General features: G+C 46.1%; 1 protein-coding gene across 1 annotated transcript in view; it reads left to right on the top strand.

The window, feature by feature from the left end:
- Positions 1-24,736, top strand: part of GNA15 (G protein subunit alpha 15) — a 74,375-nt gene extending 49,639 nt beyond the window's left edge. Inside the window, exons 5-7 of the mRNA XM_085636945.1 lie at positions 12,180-12,309; positions 14,403-14,559; positions 22,445-24,736. Coding sequence (XP_085493071.1) covers positions 12,180-12,309; positions 14,403-14,559; positions 22,445-22,668 — 511 coding nt within the window. The 3' untranslated portion in view covers positions 22,669-24,736. The remainder of the gene's footprint in view (positions 1-12,179; positions 12,310-14,402; positions 14,560-22,444) is intronic.
- The last annotated feature ends 1,686 nt before the right edge of the window (positions 24,737-26,422 follow it).

Genomic DNA, 26,422 nt, shown 5'->3' with positions numbered 1-26,422 from the left:
TGGCGGTCGCCGGGAAAGGCGGAGATTCAACAGGGGTCGAGAGGTCGTATCTCTGTAGACGGGTGACAGTACGGGTTCACCGTGAACTCTTCTGTCGTAGCTCTTCAGGATACGTCCGGGAATAATCGGCCAGGACGTGAAGGAGAGGACGTGTAGTTATACTCTCGGGACACACCCACAACGTGACTCGTGGACTGCCGGGGTACCTGGGACTTGTAGTTCTTCCAGGTGTCTGGCGGGATCGCCACTCGTGCAGATATCCAGCCGGATCGTGACAACCTATATAGGGAAAGAAACCTTTATTGAAATCTGTGTATTTTTCCCATGCTGTTTCTGTGTAATCGACAATTGGGAGATCTCTCTGTTGTCTATTGTGTACTAAATGGGTATTTCTATGATAATCAGGAGGAGCTAGGAAAACAGGTGGCAGAAGGAATGCTATGTAACAGGTACCATCCCAATCTAAAGGTAGACATATATATGCGGTCTGGCCACATATGAAGTAGGAATGATGGGAAGCTCTAAATGTAGACTTGCCTTGATCACTGAATGTTATTACAGTGGTGCATTTACTATGGCCCATGTGTATGGAACCATTCTTTCTTACACATAATTCCCCTTTTACTGGGAATACTGACATGGCGGGCAAGATTGGTGTAGCTTCAGATTCAACGTTCAGGATCATGAGGTTAAGTGTAAAATTACCTAATCCATATACTTCATTTTCTAGATCAGTTCCTGTTCTTTTGGGGAGTCCCTCCTTGTTAGGGTAGCAGACTTTAAGCAAAACTAGGTTCAGGTTTCCCCATACCCAGTTGTCTTGATAAACTGCGGAATTTGAATCTAGGGAATTAATCAAACTAAACCATGCTCCACAGGAGCCATTGTGTGTGAACGGATAGGGAAAGAGGGGCAAAACTCCCTTATAGTTCTGATAGGGAGGGAGTCGGCCACATATCCAACAATTTGTGGCATTGCTGGTCTGATGGGAATGATGTAACATACTAATGAATGTGTTGTTGCGCAGCGCAAATCTATAGGACAACTCATGCGGAGGTAATTCGCTAAAAGAATGTTCTGCAGTTACATTGTAAGCACGCTTAAGAATAGGGTAATACATATGCAATAGTATGCTGAAAATAATGATCAGAAGACTTAGAAAAAACAAAATTAATAATGTTACTATGCAGTGACTACGAAGTGATTTACAATACGCATGTTTTTTAAGCTGCATCTGTTGATTTCTTTCTCTATTCCGGTCTAGAGGATACATGTCAGAGACAAATTCAACCGATTCACCTTGGAGAGGACTTAAACAATCAAATTGTCTGACTTGCTAGACCTCAATTTTAGTTTGTAAAGTTCTGGTTTTGACTGCTCAACCAAGGGGAGCTTTGAGTCTGTCTGTGAGGGAATACAAGGTTGAGTATTCACACTGGATGGTAGTCCATAAAATTTCTTGATATGACTCGAGTGCAACCACCCTTTGCGTCCCTCGATCTTCACGGCTGTCCTTGTGGTTAGTAGAACTAGCTTCGGCGACTTCCACCTAGGCTCCAGTTGGGTCTTCCGGTCGAAATTCCGGACCAGAACCAGGTCACCAGGAACCACGTCATGGGGCTTCACCTCAGTATTATCGGGAAAAGCTGCGGCTACCTGTGAACGACAAGATTGTAGTGCAGACATCAAGGAAGCCAGGTAATCTGTCAGCATATTACAGTCAACATCAGTGATTTTGCGAGGTATAGGCGTCCCCCACATATTTGGTGGTCTACCGAAGATCACCTCGTACGGGGATAGCCCTGTTCGAGAATGTGCTACCATTCTCATGTAAAAGAGCGCAACTGGTAAGGCTACTATCCAATCGACACCTTTTTCCCTACATATTTTGGACAATCTAATTTTCAGGGTTTGATTATGGCGTTCCACGAGACCTGCTGCCTCGGGATGTCGGACACAGTGGAATTTCCATTGGTAGCCTAACAAAAGGGAAACGTGTTTCATTAGTTCGGATGAGAACGGCTGGCCGTTATCTGAGTAGACAACACGTGGTAAACCGTACCGTGGGAAGAATTCTCGAACTAACTGTTTGGCAGTAGTCGGGGCAGTGTAATCTGAAACCGGGTAGGCTTCTGTCCAACGGGAAAGAGCACAGACAACTACGAGAACATATTTGAATCCTCGACATCGTTCCATCTGGATATAATCCATCTGGAGGACTTCAAAAGCATGATCGGGAGGTTGAAATCCACCCTGCTCTACGGGGATGCTTTTACCTGGATTAAACTGACAACATATCATACAGGTACGAACTTTCTGTTTAGCTGCTGCTCGCAAGTGTTTGTTGAACCAAATGTGTTGAATGCTGTCTAGCATAGCTTTTTCTCCTAGGTGCGCTGGACTATGTATTGTGTTAATGATGACTTGAACCATAGAGTCGGGAAGAAACCATATAGATTTTTCCTTCGTCATCCATCCTTGATCCGTTTGGATCCCTCCTAATTCAGTCCATTTCTTTATTTCTTCTGGTGTAGCATGTGTCTGTATGTCAATTACATCAAGGGCGGGATCCTTAACTGTCATGCAATGTGTTAGTGTCTGAACTATTGTCTTTGTCATGTCAGTTGTGTGAGTCTGATTCTGAGCAGTCTGTTTAGCTGTTCTGTCAGCTAGGTCATTACCCTGAGAAATGATATCGGTAACTTTTGTATGGGCTTTGCATTTCATAATCGATATTGCAGTAGGTAGATGAATCGCGTCTAATAGGGTTTGAATGAGGGGTCCGTGCTGGATGTGGGCACCGTGAGAAGTTAAATAACCTCTCTCTCGCCACAGTACGCCGAAGTCATGGACGACTCCGAATGCATAACGTGAATCTGTGTATATGTTGACTGTCTTATTTTTGGCTTGAATACAGGCTTGTGTCAGAGCGATGAGCTCTGCTGCTTGAGCTGACAAAGTGTTAATACAATTTGTTTCAATGACTTCAGTGTCTGTTGTGACTGCGTAAGCGGCCACTAATTCTCCTGTACTTGTTCTCATACATGACCCATCTACATACAATGTCAAGTCTGGATCTGACAAAGGGATATCTGTCAAGTCTTGTCTGGGTTTCGTCGTGATAGTAATGACTTCGACACAATCATGTGCCAATGGATCTGTTCCGCCCACTGGTAACAGTGTGGCAGGATTTAACGTATTACAACGTCTGATTTCTATGTGTGGCTGGAATAATGTCAATTCGTAACCGGTGAGTCTCGCTATAGTCAAGTGTTGTGTTTGTGTGCGGTTCAAAAGAACCTCTACTGCGTGTGGTACTTGTACTGTCAATTGATGTCCTAACACTATGGCATCGCTTTGTCTGATTGCTAAAGCTGTTGCTGCCACCGATTTCAGGCACGCAGGAAGAGCCTGAGCTACTGGATCTAATGTACTAGAGAAATAAGCACATGGTTTGTGTGATCCTGCTTGTTCCTGAGTGAGTACTGACAAGGCAGTACCTTTGCGTTCTGTAACAAAGAGTGTAAACCGTTTACTGTAACATGGTGTTGCTAAAACAGGTGCTTGGCATAAAGCTTTCTTTAAGCTTTCAAAGGCGTGTGTATGTTCTTGAGTCCAAGGGAGGACAGTCGATGTGGCTGCCTCCTGTGTTGTTAACTGGATGAGTGGTTTTGCTAGAAATGCATATTGAGGGATCCACTGCCTACAGTATGAAGTGAGGCCTATAAAAGCCCGCACCTCCTTTTGTGTCTTGGGTGGTGGCATGTTAGCGATTAACTGGATACGGTCGGGTGTAAGCTGCCCTCCCTCCTTGGACAGCGAGTGCCCAAGGTAAACAACTTGCTGGACACAGAATTGCAGCTTAGAAGGGGACACCTTGTGTCCCTTGTCAGCCAAAAATTTTAAAACCGTCAGTGACGCTTTTTCACATTCATGTTCGCTTCGGGCGGTGATCAGCAGATCATCGACATATTGAAGCAAGGCAGTGTTAACTGGCATGTGGATACTGTCAAGTTCTCGTTTCAGTGCTTGGCTATAGATGCTGGGGCTTTCTGTAAATCCTTGAGGTGCGCGTGTGAATTTAAAACTTCGTCCATTTAAACTGAATCCGAACAGATATTGACTTTCCGGATCTATTGGGACGCTAAAGAAAGCATTCTTGAGATCAATTACAGTGAAGAACGTTGCTTCTGAGTCAATAGCGGTTAATAATGAAGAGATATCTGGGACCACAGGGTATTGTGGTACAATACATTTATTTAATTCGCGCAGATCAATAACTAATCGATATACTGGTGATGCTTTTGGATCCGTTCTTTTAAGAATCGGAATTATCGGGGAATTACATACATTGGAGTCGGTTTCGACAACCACTCCTTGTGCAATGAGCTCGTCAATGATTTGCAGCAAAGCCACAACAGCATCGGGTGGTAACTTGTATTGTCGCATTCGTGGTAGTATTACTCCTGTTTTTAGTGTGACACGATATGGTGTAATATTCATGCAACCAACATCAGTGGGGCCTTGTGCCCATAAATGCGTAGGTAAATTCTGCAGTCGGTGATCCATATCTCTGGACACGTAGTGACCTTTGAAGTCACGTAGAAATAGTCGTACTCCTTCCGGAGAACAACATATTATAGCTCCTAGAGCTTTCAATGTTTTTATACCTAACAAGTTTTCTGGACAGGATTTAGTAAGCAATAAATCTGTAGTACGTGTCAATGGACCAATCGTGAGTGGAAGAGGTTGTGTTACGTCATTTATTATAGGTTTTCCTGAGAATCCAAGGGAAATATTTTGTGAGCCTGAGAGGGGTGCCCCTGGAACTTCACTGCGTCTTATAGTTGTTCTGCTTGCCCCTGTATCAAGTAAAAACTTTCTGTCTTCCCCTAATAGTTCACTATGTACATAAGGTCCCTCTTGGTCTACAGGAACCTCAATAAGGGGTAAGCCAACTTCCCTCTCTAGGCTATGTCATGTATATCGCTGATAATCGGGATAATCTGCTTGTGCATACTGATACATCTGTTGTGTTGTTGCTTGTGTTGCAGCAATAGGCTGCGCTTGTGGTGGTGCTACGGTCTGTTGTGGAGCTCCCTGTTGCGGAGCTAGTTGTTGCGGAGCTAACCTAGGTTGTGCATGCTGAGGGATTTGTTGTTGATTCTGATCCTGTCTAGGTGGACGTGGTCTCTCCTGGGTTCTACCTGTAGCAATATTATGTTTCAGGACTGGACAATCGTGTATATAATGACCTGGTTGTTTACAATAGTTGCATGTCCCTTTCGTAGGACCTGCGGAATCACCCTTTTGATGACCATCAGCTGGAACTGACTGGGCAACAAGCATTTTCATTTTCGTATCTTTCATACGTCTTTGTTCGTGTTCTTGTTCTTCTCTAATTCTATTGTGGTGATATTGTAACATCTGTAACATCTGTGATGGGGTATTACCTTGCCAGGTACTTTCGAATTTCAATACTCTATTCTTGACTTGTAGCAGAGAATTTTCAACTAATTTTGTCACGAACAGATGTGGATATGACTCACTACTGGCTTTTATACCACTATTTATACCAAAACATTTTTCAAATCGGGAATAGAAGTCACTAGTGTCTTCATCTGGCTTTTGTTTACAGGCTGATATTGCACCCCAGTCTTCCTTTTTCGTAGTTAATAAACGTGGCAGTACCTGCACTAGTAGTCCTGCTAGTGCTGTAGTCTTTTCCCCAAGTCCTGCTCCTGCAGCTCGGGCCCTTTCTTCGTTTTCTAATGCTGTCCAATCTATCTTTTGGTCTCCCACCTCCCATTCCTTTTCTTTGAGTTTCTCGTAAACACCGGCGGGTAATAGGACTTTTAATATTTTCATAATGTCGGGGTAGGTATACTCTCCCATGAGCAACATGTCTTTTATTTCACGGTGGAAACCTGCTGGATCCTTGTCATGGCTGGGTACTACTTTCTTCATTTCTAATAATTCCAGTTTAGTTATAGGCGTGTACACAAACACGCATGTAAAGTTATTACCGTCACCTCTGATTGGGTGTACTTCGCGTAACGGGTTCTGTCTATCTATGTGATACAATTTTCTTCCCATAATGGGGACTGGAACGTGTTCTGGGCATACGAAAGTTAAATATTGGTTTCGAAATTCTAGAATTTCTTTAATCAAATCAGTACCTGACCCTCTCCATATATTCGTGAGTAGTTCTGTCAATATGTCAGGTAAGGGTCCTGGATCGGAGTGTTGGCTTTTATATAATATAAGGAGGTGTTGAATCATGTATATACTAGCTAAACGCTGTTCGTATGGGTCAAGATTCAGAAATGTGTGCGCTAGTGCATCATCATTGTATTCGCTGGGACTGTCAGCCCATTGTACTGCGGACCTGGCTAATTCTTGTTCGTCCATGGAATCGAGCATATGATACCCCCTTCGATCTCGGAGTAATTTATCAACGGTTTGGAATAGGTGTTCAGGGGATTTTGTATTTATCATAGGGGTTTGAAAATGTCGATTATATTCTGGACGTATCGGACGTATCGGGTCATTAAAACCTCTAGTATTATTATGGGGTCTTCCTCTACCTACATAAGCTATTGTTTCTAGTTGTTCTGATTCTTGCTCCTCCTCCTCTTCTGATTCTACTCTGTCTGTTTCTCGTCTTTCTTTATGTATTCGTTCTACTTCCTTGCGGATTTTTCGACACATGGCGATTATACACGCCTGTCTATCATGTTTCTCTTCTGATATGTTCTGACCCCATTTGACAAGTCTTTGCATGGTATCGTGATCTGCCCCGGGCCTGTCTTGATTCCTAATTACACAATTTATGAAAAAACGTAGTAGTTGTCTTTGTACATCCACTTTCTGATATTCCATAGCTTCATTAATACTTTCTGAACCTCGCCCTGTTTGGACAAAGCGATATATTTCGTCTAGGTGTTCACCCATTCCTGGTATTGTCATTAAATATAATGTAGCTCGTCGTATACGTAGTGATGATATGAGCAATTTGTCCTGTCTACCTGGCACTGGATCGTATCTGCAATCCACAAGCTGTTCTTTAAACATGTCGGATGTCGCTAATTGGGGTGTACGTTGGAGTGCTAAATCTCTAAGGGTCTGTTTATTTCGCGGCGGGGTGGCAAACATGTCTGTCGTACCTCCTGCAGCACCATCTGAGGCGCTAGGCACGAAAGGATTCGTTGGACGTAGGATAGAGATTGTGGATGCGGGAAAAACTGTAGAAACGGACGGACCTGTGGGAACTTGTGTAGGAGTTTGTAGTTGCGGGGTTACAGGCGGATGATCTTGGTGTTGAACACCATCGGCAAGCGGTGTGGGTGGTATGGCATTAGCATACTCGGGAGCTACGTCATCTAAATAGGAGGAAAGGAAAACGTCCTTTGCTGTTTTGGGATGTGTTTTGGGATGTGCTTTCATCGGGAGTAATGGAGGAGTTAAGTCTTTTGGTATTTCCGGGATAGCCTTAGGTAACCCTTCGGCCAGAAGAGGATACATACCATTCATAAGAGTGTTTCTTTGTCTATCTACTTGTTCTGAGTTTACTCGGGTACCTTCCTCAAGTAATAGATTTTCTCGAGTTTTATTTGAATTCTCTCTACCTTTCTCTTCCTGTCTGAGTGCTTTTTCTGTACGTCTGTATGATTCTTTACGCCATAATTCAATGGCATCTTTCTGTGACTGTCTGGCTTTCTTTTTCCATAATTCTTCTTCTACTCTCATGATGCAATCTGTATCCCAGGTCCCTGCTGCGGGCCATCTCTGACTTTCTGGCAAATCCTTGGTGTAGTCCACCCATAAATCAAGAAATAATACGGCATCTAGGCCATGCTTATGATACATAAAGTACCCTGGAGTGTCCCTAGGTGGGATGGGAACAGCTTCTTCGAGTACCCCTTTTCTAGTTTTGATCTGTCTTAATTTCGAAAAGAGCGGCATTTTTTAGACCTTATTACTAGAACACACTTTATACAATGAACACAATAATGAACAGTCATTCACACCACAATGTATAGAACGTATTAAAACATTTAACATTTAACAGTTTTAACGAACAATGATAACTAATAGAAAACTAGTTACTGACATAATACTGACACTAGATAATACTTATTTAAATGCAAGGCATACTATATATACTGCTAAACAGTACAGATACACTGCTGAAACAGTGCAGACCGGATTTGTGTACCCAAACCCGTCTTGACCGGCACAGACTATGTGCACGTAAAATGCCTCCCCGGTAATGGTACTCACCGGGTAGCTCGGAACGGAAGGCCTCGGAACGGAACTGAAACTGGACCGGACTGGACTCGACTTGATTGGACTCGGAACTTCGGAACCTGGTGGGCCTCTGTATACCTCGGATCTTGCTCTCTCAGCTAGGCTCTGGTCGGGATACTTCGCACTTCTCACCGCCTCGTCTGGGTGTTGATCGCAGCCTCAGTCGCCCCCGCTTGGCCGGAGGGAGATACAGGAAATCCTGCAGGTACGCGTTTTTGTCCGTTCAGCTGTGGCAGGAGACCGGGCCTGCAACGCACCTCCGGCGCGTGAGATGAGAAAGTGTCCCTGTTCGGGCGCCAATTTATGTGGTAAATATTTCATTACCGGTACTATTTTTTATGCGGTAAAGTCTAGTAAGAATAACTCAGTAAATATAAGAGGCAGAATCCGTGGTATTAGAGGTTTTAAAAGGCTTTATTCCTATACAAAGGAATACAATTCGAATTGTAGGCTTTCTATTCCATCACCACGAAAGTTCAGGAAGGAAGGGCATACATTATTGACAGATAATCGGTTTTATAGGAAAATGCATTACAGTGAAACAGATGCAAGAGGCGTAACAGCTGATAATACAGATAAACTGTGCATACGTAACTAATAGAGGCGGTCATATGGGCGTAATTTAATAAACGTCATTATACATGATGTCACAAGTGGGTGGATCCATGAAAGAATCCTGCAATGTCAGCAGAAATATTTGGCAGAGATGCGTGCGTAGCCGCATGACGTGTGATTGACGTGCAACTAGAGGGTGAAGGGGACTTGACATTTAGCTCTACATGTGGAGACAGAAGTCTGGGGGTCATGTCAACCTAATCCCAAATCATATCTAATATCCTATGTTTAAAGAACTGTGTTATCCAAAAGGAAAGGTCTCTAGGATAGAATCTATTCTATACTGACTGTTAGTGCGTGTACAAGCGTCTAAGTGTCTACATGAGATGCGAGGGAGTAGGAATATTCCATGGTAACGGGGCCTATGAATTACTTGCATGTGGACAGCGAGGCCTGGCCCTTTGCACGGTAGCTGGAGGAATGTTTACCTAAACTACTAGACAGGAATGCATCGGATGAGGAGCGGAGTAGATAATCTTGAAGGTGAAATACAGTTTTTGGCAGGCAATATGCTGGATCAGGCACCGTTAGCCGCGCAGGGAGTAGGACAAAGTTCATGGATGCAGATGCAGGCTCAGACTGGAGCTTTCAGAGGCAGAAGGCAGGAAAAGGCTTGATGACAGAATTCAGGGCCTACTCGCCTGAATCTGTAAAATGTGGAAAGTGAACCATATAAAGTCGGTGGCCTTTCATACTTAGGAATGGAATATCTGACCCATTCATGGCGGATCTGAAAGAGGACATGTTGACGGTGGACGCACATATATTTGCGTCTTCAAAACTGGAACTGGAGGGAACATACATGTACGTATAGCATGCACATGGAGCCGTTGGGGTCTACGATAGGGGACATAACTGATCACAAAATTCATATTTCCTCAGAACAAAGAGTGCAAAGCCACACACATTGCTGTGCAAGCAGGCGATCCAGAGTGCAAGGCTGCAGTGAAACCCCTGTGTGAAGAGCAGCTCCAGAGTGCAAGGCTGCAGTGTGGACCTGTGTGGGGGGGAGCGCCAGAGTGCAAGGCTGCAGTGCGCCCCTGTGTGAAGAGGAGCTCTAGAGTCCAAGGGTGCACTGCACTCCTGAATGAGGAGGAGCTCCAGAGTGCAAGGCTGCAGTGCGCCCCTGTGTGAGGAGGAGCTCCAGAGTGCAAGGCTGCAGTGCACTTCTGTGTGAGAAGGAGCTCCAGGTGCAAGGATGAAGTGTGGACCTGTGTGAGGAGGAGTTCCAGAGTGCAAGGGTGCAGTGTGGACATGAGCGAGGGGGAGCTCCAGGGTGCCAGGCTGCAGTGAACCCCTGTGTGCGGAGGAGCTCCACAGTGCAAGGCTACAGGGCACCCGTGTGAGGAGGAGCTCCAGAGTGCAAGACTGCAGTGTGCACCTGTGCGAGGGCCCAGGGGAGCTCCAGAATTCATGGCTGCAGTGCACCCCTGTGTGAGGTGGCGCTCCAGAGTCCAAGGGTGCAGCATGGCCCTGTGTGAGGAGGAACCCCAGAGTGCAAGGCTGCAGTGTGGACCTGTGTGAGGAAGAGATACAGAGTGCAAGGCTGCAGTGCACCCCTGTGTGAAGAGGAGCTCCAGAGTGCAAGGCTGAAGTGTGGACCTGTATGAGGAGGAGCTCCAGAGTGCAAGGCTGAAGTGTGGATCTGTGCGAGGGGGAGCTCCAGAATCTATGGCTGCACTGCACCCCTGTGTGAGGAGGAGCTCCAGAGTACAAGGGTGCAGCATGGCCCTGTGTGAGAAGGTGCTTCAGAGTACAAGGGTGCAGTGTGGACCTGTGTGAGGAGGAGCTTGAGAGTCCTAGTGTGCAGTGCCCCCGTGTGAGGAGGAGCTCCAAAGTGCAAGGGCCCAGTGCACCCCTGTGTGTGGAGGAGCTTCAAAGTCCAAGGGTGCAGTGTGGCCCCATGTGAGGGGGAGCTTCAGAGTCGAAGGCTGCAGTGCGCTCCTATGTGAGGAAGTGCTCCAGAGTCCAAGGGTGCAGCGTGGCTGTGTGAGGAGGAGCTCCAGAGTCAAAGAGTGCAGTGTGGCCCTGTGTGAGGAGCTCCAGAGTCCAAGGGTGCAGCATGGCTGTGTGAGGAGGAGCTCCAGAGTCCAAGGCAGCGTGGCTGTGTGAGGAGTAGCTCCAGAGTCCAAGGGTGCAGTGTGGCCCTGTGTGAGGAGCTCCAGAGTACAAGGGTTCAGTGCACCCCTGTGTGATGAACAGCTCTAGAGTCCGAGGGTGCCGTGTGGCCCAGTGTGAGGAACAGCTCCAAAGCTGAAGGGTGCAGCGCACCCATCTTAAGGACTATCCGGACTGTCTCCAGTTCATTATAGTTCTAGATAGCACACTTTGGGCCTTTGAATCTATAGTTATTATTATCACAGATCTCATGCTTCCTCATGTCATCAATGTGACTGTGCTCTAATTAGCCATGGTTTCTGGGTACTCATGGTTCTTGGTAATTATGGATCTGGGTAGGCACATCTCTGGGTAGACCGTTCTGGGTAGTGTGCTCTGTGGGGAAGCCATTTGTTCTGGTCAGCCTGGTGTCAGGTAAGACTTGTCTCTCTAGAGCCATGGTTCTGAGTAGCCATGGTGTTCGGTAGCCATAGCTCTGTGCAATTATGGTTGTGTTGGCCATAGTTCTAGTTATCCATGTTTCCAGGAAGCCTATTACTCGGCTAGCTTTTCCTCTGGGTAGCCATGGCTCTGAGTAACATGTTCACTTGGTAGCCATGGTTCTGGAAATCCATGGCGCTTGGAATCCGTGGCTCTAGGAACCCATAGTTCTGGATAATCATGGTTCTGTGTTGCCCAGACTCTTGGTACTCAAAGCCTCTGACTAGCTATGATTCTGGTTAGGATGGTCACTGGGTAGTTATGATTCTGAATAGCTATAGTTCGAGGAGCTGTGGTCCTTGGTAGCCATGATTCTGGGTAGGCACGGTTCTGGAAAGCCTGGTCTCTAGCTAAGCCATAGTTCTAGCTAGTCATGGTTATGGCTAGTAATGGCTCGTTGTAGCCTTGTCTCTGGGTAGCCACAGTTCTGCATAACCATGGAGGTCCACGACTTTGGAGACCCATGGTTCTTGGTGGCATGGTCTCTTGGTGGCATGGTCTCTTGGAGGCATGGTCTTTTGGTAGCCTGGTCACTGGATAGCCCTAGTTTTGGGTAGTCCTGGTTCTGGGAAGCCTTGGTACTAGATAGCCCCTGGTTCTGGGTACAACATGATGCGGCACCAACAGGCTCTCCTAAATCCTTTTGCTGTCCACAGGATCGTTGACGTCGGGGGACAGAAGTCTGAACGCAGGAAGTGGATCCACGCCTTCCAGAACGTGAACTCCCTGATGTTTCTAGCCTCTCTTAGCGAGTACGACCAGCGCCTAGAAGAGAACAACAAGGAGGTGAGTGAGTGGCCATGCAGAGAACGTGCCGGGATCTAATTGTGTCCTATATGGGTCAGCCTGCGGGAAACCTGTGGGTAAGAAAGACTGAGTCATTTGTGGGCTATCTCAGGGCACCCATATCTCAGATATGATTTGTTATGTCACCTGGCTGTGCACACATTGTCACGTCTACAAAACTGTGCACTGTTTCTGCCACCTGCTGCACCATTTACAAATGACAGCGAGTGCCTTATGTACTTGGTTAGTAACTTACAATGTGGATTTCCTTACCCTTTTAAGTAACATCATGAAACATACAAATTGCAATAAAAAAGATCATAGGGTGGCGTTGCATCGGGCTACTTAGGAGGACTCCCAGTTACAGGGCTTTGTACCAAAGGCAGTGGATATTCAAAGGTAGACAAGGTTTCCAGATGTCATCTAGGAAGTTGGAATAAATACTTAGGGGCCTATTTACAAGCCCCTTGCGCCGCGTCACTTTTAATGTGGGAAAAAGTGACGTAAAGGCGGCACGAGGGGCTTGTATATAAGCCCCTTTGTGTATTATATGTGGTCAACATATGATCCACTCCTTGCAGAAATGTAGAAGGCACCCTCAGAGGCTGACTGCTAGAGCAGTTATAGCCAGCCCTTGATCTGTTTGAAGTGTGCAAATACGGATGCGAAAGCTCAACTCAAGTGGCCGCCAAATGTTTTCAGGGTTCTAGACTGAGCTCGGCTTGATTGCTCTGAATTCTGCCCGTCCAATAAACAGGCTTTGCAAAGCAACCTGGAGTGCAAGTTAGAGGAGCGTTTGGAGCTCAGCCGACCAATCACCAGTCAGAATTTCAAATGGCACTGTAAATCAAGGGGTCATTTGGCTGGAATATGCCAATGTTCACTTGAATTTCCCATTAGTTTGTCAAGAAATACAACATTGCTGCATAGACACAAATTATTAGGAATTACTCTTGGCCTTTGAATCTGCATCCAAGTCTTCCCAAGTCCAAATTTCAGATTTTTGCTTATGGAACCTTCGAAAGACGAGGCGTGTTGAAGCTTACAAGCTCTGCACGCTGTGAAGGGAGTGTTGACGGTTCAGCGGATCCTTACATATATGTCGATGCATCTACTGGACTTTATCAGACGATGGTGTCACAAGAATAGCCACTGACCTGACTGTATGGCTTTTTTGTTATTACTTTTATGCATACTCTAAACAGCAGAGTGACACATATATTTTGGTCCTGAGGAATGCCTAGAACGTTTTACGTCCTGCAGAGCAGAAACACATTGATCATCTAATAGGGTAATATCCAGAATCCCTATTCACTTAGCTTGTTTAACCCTATCCACTGGGCGCACAAGAATAAAGACTTTTTCGCCTACCAGGAGATAGTTTTACTGACTTTTTTCTTGAACTACATTCGCACTCTGCCCCTCCCTCCCCACGTAGGTAGTACTCATCGTGCTGCAGAACACCCCTGCTCCTCTCCTGCGGGGGAGTCGTAGCCCACGCTGGGTGCCTTGCGGGCCCAGTGTGAGGAGGGGACCCTATGATGAAGCATGTCACCTGTGGGTGAGTGAAGGTTCTCGTACCTAGAGCAGTGCTCTCCAATTTTCTCCCTTTCCTGTTTTTCCTACCCACGCACACAGCGTGTGTTTATACATCTCCAGCATCTGACATCTTGGGTCCCTGGGAGAAACGCCGTGCCAAAACAAGGGGTTTACTAATCATGGGGTATTCTGTGCTGGTCCTTGGAGGGACTTTGGCAGAACGGCCTTTAAAATGTGAGTTCTATCAAAAAAGGTGAGAAACAGAACTTTTACAACAGTGGAGTTCCTGTCCCAATTGAACATGGATGCATTTCCTGTGATGGTTGACAGCTGGTTATTGGGCTGGGTCTTTTCTAATTTACGCTTTTAATTGTCATGATTTTTATCCCTTGATCAGTGTAAGCTCTTTCGAATTAGTCTCTTTATGAACTTTGTAGACCTTCCTGAAAGTTATCATCGAGCTAGGACTATGTGTAGAGACGTCAAATATTGAATCCAGCATGCCCCTGATCTCTGAGACAACCTGTTAATAGGATCTTGCTTTCTCCACGTAGAATCGCATGCGGGAGAGCCTGGCTTTGTTCAGCAACATTCTCCGGCTGCCATACTGGAAAGAAACCAGCAGCATCATCCTGTTTCTGAACAAAACCGATATCCTGGAGGAGAAAATCTGCATCTCTGACCTGGAGGACTACTTTCCAAAATTTACAGGTGAGACGTATTGCTCGTCAGCTAGGATACACATCAGTCTGCTTTGTGCTTACTACTGCTTGCGTCCAACACCTTCACTCTGCTCCACAATAATGTGCCAGGTTCCTAACCTTCCCTGACCTTCTGCCATCAGTCAGGAACAGAACATCCTTCTAAATCCTGGTTTTCTTTACCAGCCAGACAATATAAATTCACAAATCGTGGCAAAGCCTTCGCCCGCCAACTTACCTTCCCAGAGGGAGGTAGAAGAGGATATGACTCTTTCTAGAAAAAGAGCATCTCTCGGGCACAAGATGCTTTACAAACCCAGTTCATAGCCATCTGCGATCTCTCTTTGCTCTCTCCGACTTTGGATTTTGGGTTTCTCTTCTGCATTTGAATTGTATAATTGGCTCAAATGTCAGGCAGAAGACTGAAGAATTGGTTGTGTCTTGGTTTTTAATGCAGAGACAGAAATGAAACGGTATGGGGGCACCTGCTGTAAATGGCTTCCTGGGCTTGTTGTAGAAGGTCTACTCTGGAAGGAGGGCAGAATCTGTTGCCAGTCTATTCAGCAGCCTCAGCATTTTGTACAATATTTGAGTCTTTCAAGGGGAATGGGGTACAACGGTGCTGATATATAATCAGCAACAACAACAGTTGATGGACAGAATGCAGAACAATGTCATACATTCACCCCAGTACAGAGATCTGGGCCTAAATCCGTCGTTTTTTTGCTCACCAAGCCATTCCAGTTTGAACCCAGCCATATGCAAATCAGTCTTGACCCGGTGCCTCATGGGAACAGTCCAGCCTGAACTGCCAAGCCAGGTCCTCCCTGGAAACCCCGAAACTGGTCCTAGGAAGCTTGTTTCCGGTCCAGAGAGGACCTGGTTTGGCAGTTCGGCCTGGACTGTTCCCATGAGGCACAGGTTCAAGACTGATTTGCATATGGCCAGGTCTAAACTGGGGTGGCATGGTGAGCAAAAGAATGATGGATTTAACTCAGATCTCTTGACTGGGGGTGAAAGTTTTGATTTGTTCTGCATTCCGTCCATCAAGTGTGTGTCTTTTGATATATAATCAGGGCATGAAGGAAGGAATGGCTTCTTACCTGTAATCCCAGTTGTCTCTCAGGGGAATCTCCACTGAAGTAATAAGCACTAAACAGTCCCGCCCACATGCGGGAATCCCAAAGCACTTTTTCAGGACATATTTTCTTAAGGGAATGTAGGTCATTACATTGCATACTAATACCACGCATGCCATTACAACGCGGGTATTACTACGCGATGTCAATGACAGCGAAATGCCATTACATCGCAAACTATTATCACGAGTTTGCTTTTACTACGCATGCCATTACAACGCAAAGGCATGCGTGGTAAAGCTATACTTGTGGTTAAAGTTTGCAAGGTAAGTGACTCTACACTACCCCTGCATAACCCTACCCCGACCCCCAGTCCTCTCCCTACAATTACACTACACTGCCCTGCACAACCCCCCCGACACTACCCTAAAACACTACACTACACAAACAATACAACATTACCCTAAACACTAAAACACTACACTACACAAACACTACAACACTACCCTAAAACCTAAAACACTACACAAACACTACAACACTACCCTAACCCTAAAATACTACACTACACAAACACTACAACACTACCCTAAACCCTAAAACACTACACTACACAAACACTACCCTCAACCCTAAAACACTACACTACAAAAACACAACACTACCCTAAACCCTAAAACACTACACTACACAAACACTACAACACTACCTTAAATCCTAAAATACTACACTACACAAACACTACAACACTACCATAAACCCTAAAATACTCCAGTACACAAACACTACACAAACACTACAACACTACCCTAAACCCTAAACCCTAAAACACTACACTACACAAACATTGCAACACTACCCTAAACCCTAAAACACTACAGTACAAAAAAACACTACAAAACTAACCTAGACCCTAAAACACTACACTAACACTACAACACTACCCTAAAACCTAATACACTAAACAAACACTACAACACTACCCTAAACCCTAAAACACTACACAAACAAACACTACAACACTACCCTAAACACTAAAACACTACACACACTACAACACTACCCTAAACACTAAAACACTACACACACTACAACACTACCCTAAACTCTAAAACACTACACTACACAAACACTACACTAAACCCTAAACCACTACACTACACAAACACTACAACACAACCCCTAGCACGACCCTCTACACTACCCAGACACCACAACACTACCCTAAACCCTAAAACACTACAACACTACCCTAAACCACTACCCACACTACTCCCACCCCAAGCACAATCACCCTTACCCCTTTTTTCATTGTGGTTCCTCTCCAGCGTCGCCGTCTGTGCTCCTGGTTCCTGCTTCACGTCGTGGGGAGGTGCACGTTGTTGTGAGGAAAAGAAAGCGCCTCTGTTTCCTCACAACGAGGTGGATCGGCATTACATCGCATACGTTGTAACAGCGCATGAGATGTAAAAATACGCGTAGTAATGGCTACGCGTTGTTACATCGCATGCATTTTTACGTTTGCGATGTAATGGCATTGGGGGGAAGCAGCCGCGTTGTAATGGCTGTTTCCACTTCTTAAGTGTAGATGTTCGCCTTCCTTCAGGCAGGCCTGTAGAAATACTTTGGACGAGAACATTATGAATCATATAAGGAAGGCTATGATGGCCAATTTCTTCAGATTGCATTTAAAACAAGCATCTGCGTAGCCTATAGGTCTCACCTTTAGGACCTTATAAATACTTAGCCATGCAGCACATTATCCTGGGTGCTGCAACATCTACTGTTACTTCACGTGCCACTGGTGAGCGGCCGCACACACTCAAGGATGGGCTTCTGTGCTATTTCATGGAAATATGATAAAAGTCTCTTCAAAATTAAAAAAAGTGTATATCTTTAACAAATAAGCTTTGACACTAATTGGCGCATTATAGCACTTGAGCATTAAGAAGTACTTAATTAAATGTTTTTGTGCAACTGGTAGTCTGAACTTGTATACCTGGAATAATTTTTATACGTGATAATGAAGGAAAACAAGTTTTAGTGAAATAAGATATAACACAGGCCCTTAAACCATGACATAATAAATACCCAAAACCTTAAAGCATTAAAATCTAAACAAACCAGTGACCTCTGGCAACCCCCTATAAAATCAACGCTGCTAATCTTGGTTTTACCATATGTCCCTTTTATTTGATCTTGGGCATTCACTCCACCTCTTCAAGTCTCATATAAAACATTTCTTACACACTGGAAAGGCGTGCTTAGAGTCAGGGTAAAGGCGGATAAGAAGGGCTTCATAAGTGCCTGGACATTTATGCATAAGATTTAGGACCTAGTTAGGGATAGGGGCTGGTAAAAGGGGTTATTTACAAGCCCCTTGCGCCACCGGTACGTCACGTTGCGTGATGCACCAGCAGCGCAACCTGTGGCTGATATTGACAAGGACACGTACAGCCAAGGCCGGTTTGGGAACAGAAACCGGACCTAGCAAACTGCTCACCCCCCCCACCCGCCCCCTCCTCCCAGGAGGGGGAAGGGGGTGTGGCCGAGCTGTTTGCTAGGGCTGCTTTCAGCCGATTTTGTTATAGGGGGCCGATATTGCCGGCCCCCGTAACAAAAACGGCCTAAAACCAGCCTCCAGCCTGGCAGCCCACTGGGGAACCGCCCGGTGCTCTCTGCGGCCAGTCCGGCCCTGCGTACAGCCACCCTACGTGAACTTGTAAATTTCGCCCCTTCTCACGAAACACTTTGCGTGTAAGGGGCATGCTATGGGTGTTGCTGTGGGTAACACGCAACACCCTTGTATTCTGACGCATTTCCAGTTTTACGAGAAATCTTAAACCTGGAAATGCGTCAGAATGCTACGCCACCTCAGGGGTGGCATAGCAAGGCGCAACGAGGAGAAAAGCTTACATTTCTCCTAGTTGTTTTTCACCTTTCAATGCTTGCAGAATTCTACAGCACACATGGAAAGAGCAAATCACCTCAATTGACCCTTCCTGCACATAAACAATCAATGACCTTTTGCTGTTCTATGTGTGCAGCACAACCAGGCACACATAGAAACAGCAAAAATGAGGAGAAATGAAACATTTCTCCTCGTTGTGCCTGTTGACTTGGTCTTAATTTTGGTGCTGCCCCATATTTACCCTTCCCTTGTAAATAGCGGGCAGCGTCAAAATCTATGGGTGTTGGGGTGGAATGCCCACTGCAACACCCATTGTCCACCACTTTCACGCTAACTATAGCGTGAAAGGGGTCTTATTCACAAGGCGGGGTTAAGCCACGTTAAGTGGCTTAGCGCTGCCTTGTGAAAAAAGCAAAGCCCCTATCGCCACCAAAACATTAGAAAAAGTGACGTTGTGGTGGCGATAGGGGCTTGTAAATATGCCCCCAGATTTCCTCCCAAATCTCTGTCAATCAGCGAAACAGAAGGTCAGTAGCACTTATGTGGGCTATAAAGGAGCACAAAGTCACAGAAAATACAAGATCGGAGTAAATTGGGGCCCCAGCCTGCGAAGAAGGGCACTGTTGATACATATTCTAATTTGGTTAAAGACTATGAACATGATAGCCTGCCCTTTACTGGCTTACGCCGTCTTTTATTATATTTACCCATGTGCATGAGCCATGGGCCCGGACTCTCTAAGGCTACTCAAGATTTGGAGCCTTGGGACTGACTGAAAGAATAGTCCCGGTGAGGAGGCAGTGGCTGCTCTAAAAGAATCGTCCAGGTGAGGAGGCAGAGGCTGACTCTATAAGAATAGTCCTGGTGAGGAGGCAGTGGCGGCTCTATAAGAATAGTCCTGGTGAGGAGGCAGTGGCGGCTCTAAAAGAATAGTCCTGGTGAGGAGGCAGTGGCGGCTCTATAAGAATAGCCCTGGTGAGGAGCAGTGGCGGCTCTAAAAGACTAGTCTAGAAGTGGAGCCAGAGACTGACTCTATAAGAATCGTCCAGGTGAGGAGGCAGTGGCGGCTCTAAAAGAATAGTCCTGGTGAGGAGGCAGTGGCGGCTCTATAAGAATAGTCCTGGTGAGGAGCAGTGACGGCTCTAAAAGACTAGTCTAGAAGTGGAGCCAGAGGCCGACTCTAAAAGAATAGTGCTGGTGAGGAGCAGTGGCTGCTCTAAAAGTCTAGTCTAGAAGTGGAGCCAGAGGCCGACTCTAAAAGAATAGTCCTGGTGAGGAGGCAGTGGCGGCTCTATAAGAATAGTCCTGGTGAGGAGGCAGTGGCTGCTCTAAAAGAATAGTCCCGGTGAGGAGGCAGTGGCTGTTCTAAAAGAATAGTCCCAGTGAGGAGGCAGTGTTGGCTCTAAAAAATAGTCCTGGTGAGGAGGCAGTGGCGGCTCTAAAAGAATAGTCCCGGTGAGGAGGCAGTGGCGGCTCTAAAAGAATAGTCCCGGTGAGGAGGCAGTGGCGGCTCTAAAAGACTAGTCTAGAAGTGGAGCCAGAGGCTGACTCTAAAAGAATAGTCCCGGTGAGGAGGCAGTGGCGGCTCTAAAAGACTAGTCTAGAAGTGGAGCCAGAGGCTGACTCTAAAAGAATAGTCCCAGTGAGGAGGCAGTGGTGGCTCTAACAAAATAGTCCCAGTGAGGAGGCAGTGGTGGCTCTAAAACAAATAGTCCCGGTGAGGAGGCAGTGGCTGTTCTAAAAGAATAGTCCCAGTGAGGAGGCAGTGTTGGCTCTAAAAAAATAGTCCCGGTGAGGAGGCAGTGACGGCTCTAAAAGAATAGTCCCGGTGAGGAGGCAGTGGCGGCTCTAAAAGACTAGTCTAGAAGTGGAGCCAGAGGCTGACTCTAAAAGAATAGTCCCAGTGAGGAGGCAGTGGTGGCTCTAACAAAATAGTCCCGGTGAGGAGGCAGTGGTGGCTCTAAAATAAATAGTCCCGTTGAGGAGGCAGTGGCTGTTCTAAAAGAATAGTCCCAGTGAGGAGGCAGTGTTGGCTCTAAAAAAATAGTCCCGGTGAGGAGGCAGTGGCGGCTCTAAAAGAATAGTCCCGGTGAGGAGGCAGTGGCGGCTCTAAAAGACTAGTCTAGAAGTGGAGCCAGAGGCTGACTCTAAAAGAATAGTCCCGGTGAGGAGGCAGTGGCGGCTCTAAAAGACTAGTCTAGAAGTGGAGCCAGAGGCTGACTCTAAAAGAATAGTCCCAGTGAGGAGGCAGTGGTGGCTCTAACAAAATAGTCCCAGTGAGGAGGCAGTGGCTGTTCTAAAAGAATAGTCCCAGTGAGGAGGCAGTGTTGGCTCTAAAAAAATAGTCCCGGTGAGGAGGCAGTGGCGGCTCTAAAAGAATAGTCCCGGTGAGGAGGCAGTGGCGGCTCTAAAAGACTAGTCTAGAAGTGGAGCCAGAGGCTGACTCTAAAAGAATAGTCCCGGTGAGGAGGCAGTGGCGGCTCTAAAAGAATAGTCCCGGTGAGGAGGCAGTGGTGGCTCTAAAAGACTAGTCTAGAAGTGGAGCCAGAGGCTGACTCTAAAAGAATAGTCCCGGTGAGGAGGCAGTGGCGGCTCTAAAAGAATAGTCCCGGTGAGGAGGCAGTGGCGGCTCTAAAAGACTAGTCTAGAAGTGGAGTCAGAGGCTGACTCTAAAAGTCTAGTCTAGACTTTTGTGATGCAAACATGATGCAAAATCTTTGTAAATATACGCCTAAAAGTCTAATCTAGGAGTGACGTTAGGGGACAAGTATAAAAGAATTGTCTAAAAGTGGAGCCAGGGGCTGACTCTAAAAGTCTAACCTTGGCATAGGGCCAGGGCATGTCCCTGAAAGTCTGTTGTAGGTGTAGGACGAGGGGCTGACTGTAAAGGACTAATCTGGGCATAGGGCCGGGGCGTGTCCCTGAAAGTCTGTTGTAGGTATAGGGCGAAGGGCTGACTCTAAAAGACTCGTTTGGGCATAGAGCCAGGGCACGTCCCTGAACGTCTGTTGTAGGTATAGGGCGAAGGGCTGACTCTAAAAGACTTGTTTGGGCATAGAGCCAGGGCACGTCCCTGAAAGTCTGTTGTAGGTATAGGGCAAGGGGCTGACTCTAAAAGATTGTCTCTACATAAAATGAGGAGGCTGAATCCAGAATCCTAATCCAAGGTGAATCCAGAAGGGCAGGTGATGCTGGAGCCCAGGGACGGATTCCAAAAGACTAAACTGAAGTGGAGACTGGAGACCGACTAAAGAGGCATGAAAAAATCTACTGCAAAAAAAGAATAAAATGTTGACTGGTGGTACTGGTTTCTCTTACTCCCAAGGATGTACTAATAATTTGATCTGGTTGTTTTTGTCAAAGTAAAACACAGACACAAGGAAAGATCTCAGGGCCAGAAAGAGCGCTCTTTCCACTTTTAAAGTCTCCCTTCACTGCGACCAGGCAAACACTGTCAGAATCAGTGTGGTGTGTAGCACTGTGAGATCATCGTGGTCAATCCATCCACAACTACATTATGACCTCAAGCTTCAGCGTGCAACAGCCATGAGGATGCTGTCTCCATTACCCGCTAGCACCCCCTTACAGCCTCACAACTCTGCCACCATCTACTGCCACTGACCTACAGTCCCCTCAAGCCACCACCACAGAACTCCCTCACAGCCCCACTACAGATCCACCCTTTACTGCCTTTAACACCACAGTGCACTCCAGCCACAACCATTCCCTCACGTTCTCTGGCCTTATCCTAATTTGTTTACTGGCTCGTAAGTGAAGAGCCAAGGAATTTAAAGTCCCTCCCGCCTCCAAACCTTCCTTTCGCCAGAGGGGTCTTGTATTCGGAACTTGATATTGAGCAGTCTTGGATTATTTACATAACCAACTGTATTTGTATTTTATTTCAGGTCCCAAAAGGGATGCCGAGGCGGCCAAGGAATTCATATTGAAGATGTACACGGAAGTATTTGAAAAATGTACGCAGGATGAAAGCACAAAAAAGGAAACTACTAACTGGACGTTCTACCATCACTACACGTGTGCCACGGACACAGACAATATCCGTAAGGTCTTTGAGGACCTGAAGGAAGCCCTGCTCATCAAGACCCTAAGGGACTTTGTGCTACTGTAGGTGGCGGTTGCCCTTAGCCATTGGGTCTCCTAGGTTTGAATGGAGCGCAGGTGGTCCATGTAGACAGACTCATACTTTCTGTCATTTTAAGGCAGACCCCCATAGTACTTCTGACCAGCACTTTTAGCCATCTGGATTCCAGCCTCCGAGGCTTTCTCACCAGAATGTTAACCCATCTTGAATCAAGCTTCGTGGCCCTTCTCACCAGCATGTTGGGCATTTTGAATCAAGCTTCGTGGCCCTTCTCACCAGCACTTCGGCCATCTTGTATCAAGCTTTGTGGCCCTTCTCACCAACATGTCGGCCATCTTGAATCCAACTCCTGGCTCTTCTGACCACCACATTAGGCCATGTTGAACCCAGTCATGTCTCCCCTCTAAGCATAACGTTTGGCCTTCATGAGTACTGACTCCTGGTCCATCAAACTACTATGCACAGGTCTGTATGGTCGCTTCAGACCGGGAACGTTGATGGCACTACCACCGAGGGTCTTCTTCTAGGATTCAATGTTCCTCTTTCCACGTGAACTGAAGAGTTTTGAACTATTGACGACAAAGCTGCACCTGGCCTTTACTCTCGAACTGATGTTTTAGCTGCCCCTGGCACTTCCTCCACACCAGGCCTTCCAGCTACACCCAGCACTTCCTTTCCACATTGTTCTTCAGATGTACCTGTTACTCCCAGTGCCTCACTTTGGTCTGACATGTTAGCGTTCTGCCATGTTAATGGAGGCGGTTGTCGAGGCTGACTAATAGGATGCTCTGCAGGTCCCGTGTTCTAATCCCAGCAAGGGCAATGCAGCTTTCACCCCTTCCCAGGGCATCCATGTGGATTCCAAGAAACTGGGCAACTGTTAGGTGGAGACTTTAGAGAAAGCATCATATGGTATGAAGCTCTGTATGAAAGCAAGGACTTCATATAGACCACTTGTAATAAAAGGTGAGCCACTTTCCCTCTGCATGTCCCAGCGGTGTTTAAGAAGAGCTTTCAGTTTAGGGTGTATTCAGTGTTTACTGAATAGTGTTTGTGTGTGTATAAATGTATATATGTATATATGTATCTATATATATATTCCACAAGGGCAACAATCCTCAATAAGGACGCTATCGGCCCTCGGGTAGGAGTTCAAAAGTAATTTAGAGAGAGAGATAGAGAGAGAGAGAGAGAGAGAGAGAGAGAGAGAGAGAGAGAGAGAGACACACACACTGTATGCCTTTTTATCCCAAAGACAGCCCTGCCAAAGAGTAATTTACATTTCATATTTATTATAAATACATCTCACTAAGAGATAATTAAAGATTCAAGGGCAGCCAGACTTGAAAAGAGATGCATTATCTATTAGAGTCTCCAACTTTAAAGTATGCTCCGGAAATAACCTGATTTGAGAACACTCTGTCTGTGTCATACGCATTAATTTGTAAAGATGTCGAAGCAAAACATTCCATGACAAATAATCATTATTTCTGCCTTGTTTGAAATACATTTAAAAATGGGGTTTTGGTCTTTAAGACACTGTGATAGGAAGTTCGCTGTACTCCATTTGCAGTAACTATTGATTAGTCTCAATAGGAAAGAGAGTTTGGGCCTCACACTCTTCCGCACTTTGAGGATGAAGATGGTCAAATGATGATAGTTGTCTGCTGCCTGCTGTAAAGCACTTCAACCCCTCGCCAGGGACAGCCAGGGACAGCAACCGACATATAAATGCAATTACAATCCAATCCAATCCAGACTGTCAATCATCTGTGGGTAGATTGTTCTCAGAAGAAAAGGATTGAATCACAGAAAAGAGGAAAGGAACCTTTACCAGGAATGATAGTCGAGAGCTGAGCAGAAGGTGGTGGCAGCTACACTGTACATACATATGGTATGGACACCGGCGTCGACTTACAACAGTCGCTGTGTTCGCCACTCCTGATACAGAAGGCAGAGTGGGCTGAGACTTTCCCTAGTTTGTAAATGAATCTGTTTTAGAATACATAATTTTGCCCTCATAATGGGACACTCTGTTTTGGTACATTGTGTTTGTTCTAAGAAAAGGAAAATAAAGAAACATTGTTAAAAAGTTGTTTGATATCTTATGTCTTGCTGATCCGTTAGAAGCGGGTGTCTTTGATAGAAGCCGTGATGGAGGCACAATGGAAGCGTGAACTCACAAGCGGTCTGGACACATGGGTGGGCACGAGTACCGCTGACGGATCCAGATGTTATTGGTGGAGAGTCACTGAGGATGTGGGAACCATCTGCAGTCAAATATCCGAGGTTTGGATCTAGTGGGATCCGTCTTCAATGTACAGCACAACTCGCGTCTACTTCATGCTACCACAAAACGACATCTGTTGCAACCGGTAAACAACGTTTATAACGAAACTTTTTGTACGCAGGGAATCACTACGCGGTCGTTACAACGACCGCGTTGTGATTCCGCATACCATTACTCCGCAAGTCGGAACAACGACTTGCAGAGGGGGGGGGGGGGGGGGAAGGTGTTGGATTTATAATCCATCACCTTCCCTACTATCCGCACAGACTGGAGTTGGAATAGTAAATTATACTATTCCAACATCCAGCGCCCCCCCTCCGCAAGTCATTGTTCCGACTTGCGGAGTAATGGTATGCAGAATCACAACGCGGTCGTTGTAACGACCGCGTTGTAATTCCCTGTGGACAAAAAGACTGCAGGATAAGGAGGCATATTCGTTGCAACCTCACCTGGTTCTGGGAAATAACCTGGGTTCAAAGGGCCTCCCTTCCAACCTCAGGCTTTTGTTCTTGATGCAGCTTGCAATCACCCCGGAAGGGTTTGTGTTTATCATTCTAGGAGTATATTGAGGGGCTAGATTATGACGGCAAAAGATGTGACTGGACAGGAGGTATTGTGATTCCCGAAGGGACAGGACGGGCACTGCCCTGTGAGAGCCAGGCAGTATCACAGAGCAGCCTGTCTTACATTAGCGACTGGACTTAGCTTTGGAGACCTTTAAGTGCTGACTTGTAATCCAAGTGTTTGCGGCCAGGCATCAAAGGATCAGAACTTCACCACTGGCACCTAGGCCGAGTCTCACTATAGTTGTGAAACTCCATACCTTTTCAGTATGTTTAAGGATACATTTCAGAGAATCGGTCCTATACACAATTTACTTTACCCTAATGTGTTGTCTTTTCCTCTACCCTGACTTGTGACTCTGTAAACACTGTGAGAATAAGGTTGCATCAGTAGATAACAGACTAGACCAGAGTTAGATCTCATGAGAATAATAAGTTTACGTAGGAGTACGATAAGAGGGGGATTTTTTATATTGCAACCCCCTCCCTCCCACATCGCTGCCAATTACCAAGCTTCGCCCTACGAGATAAAACATTCTGAGAAAGTACTGGCCCCACTTTTCCTTCCACCAGGCTGGTTGAGGGTTTCCTGGACAAAAAGTGGTGCCTGTATGTATGTTGAGCTGTGTATCTACTACCAGTTGCAGTCTGCTGCTTGAAACCGAATCTCTCATTGGACAAGGCAAGTTCACATCGACACTAATGGACCAGTACCACTGAGGCGGCTTCATGCTACTTTGACTTCATTTTTAAATCCTGTCCCTGGTATCTCACCTGCTTGAGCTTTTCCTATTCCACAGATAATCTTATGTTCCTCCTAGTCAAAGCCTCTCCTAGATATGAAGGCAGGAAAGGGATGAGGATTTTCCACACTCCATCAAAAATATCATTTTGCCTCCTGGAGCGTCCCATATACTCTGCTATAATA

Source organism: Triturus cristatus, chromosome 12, assembly GCF_964204655.1.
Source record: "Triturus cristatus chromosome 12, aTriCri1.1, whole genome shotgun sequence".
Lineage (NCBI taxonomy): Eukaryota > Metazoa > Chordata > Amphibia > Caudata > Salamandridae > Triturus > Triturus cristatus.
Note: the sequence above shows the minus strand (reverse complement) of the source record. Positions and strands in the feature narration are given on the sequence as shown.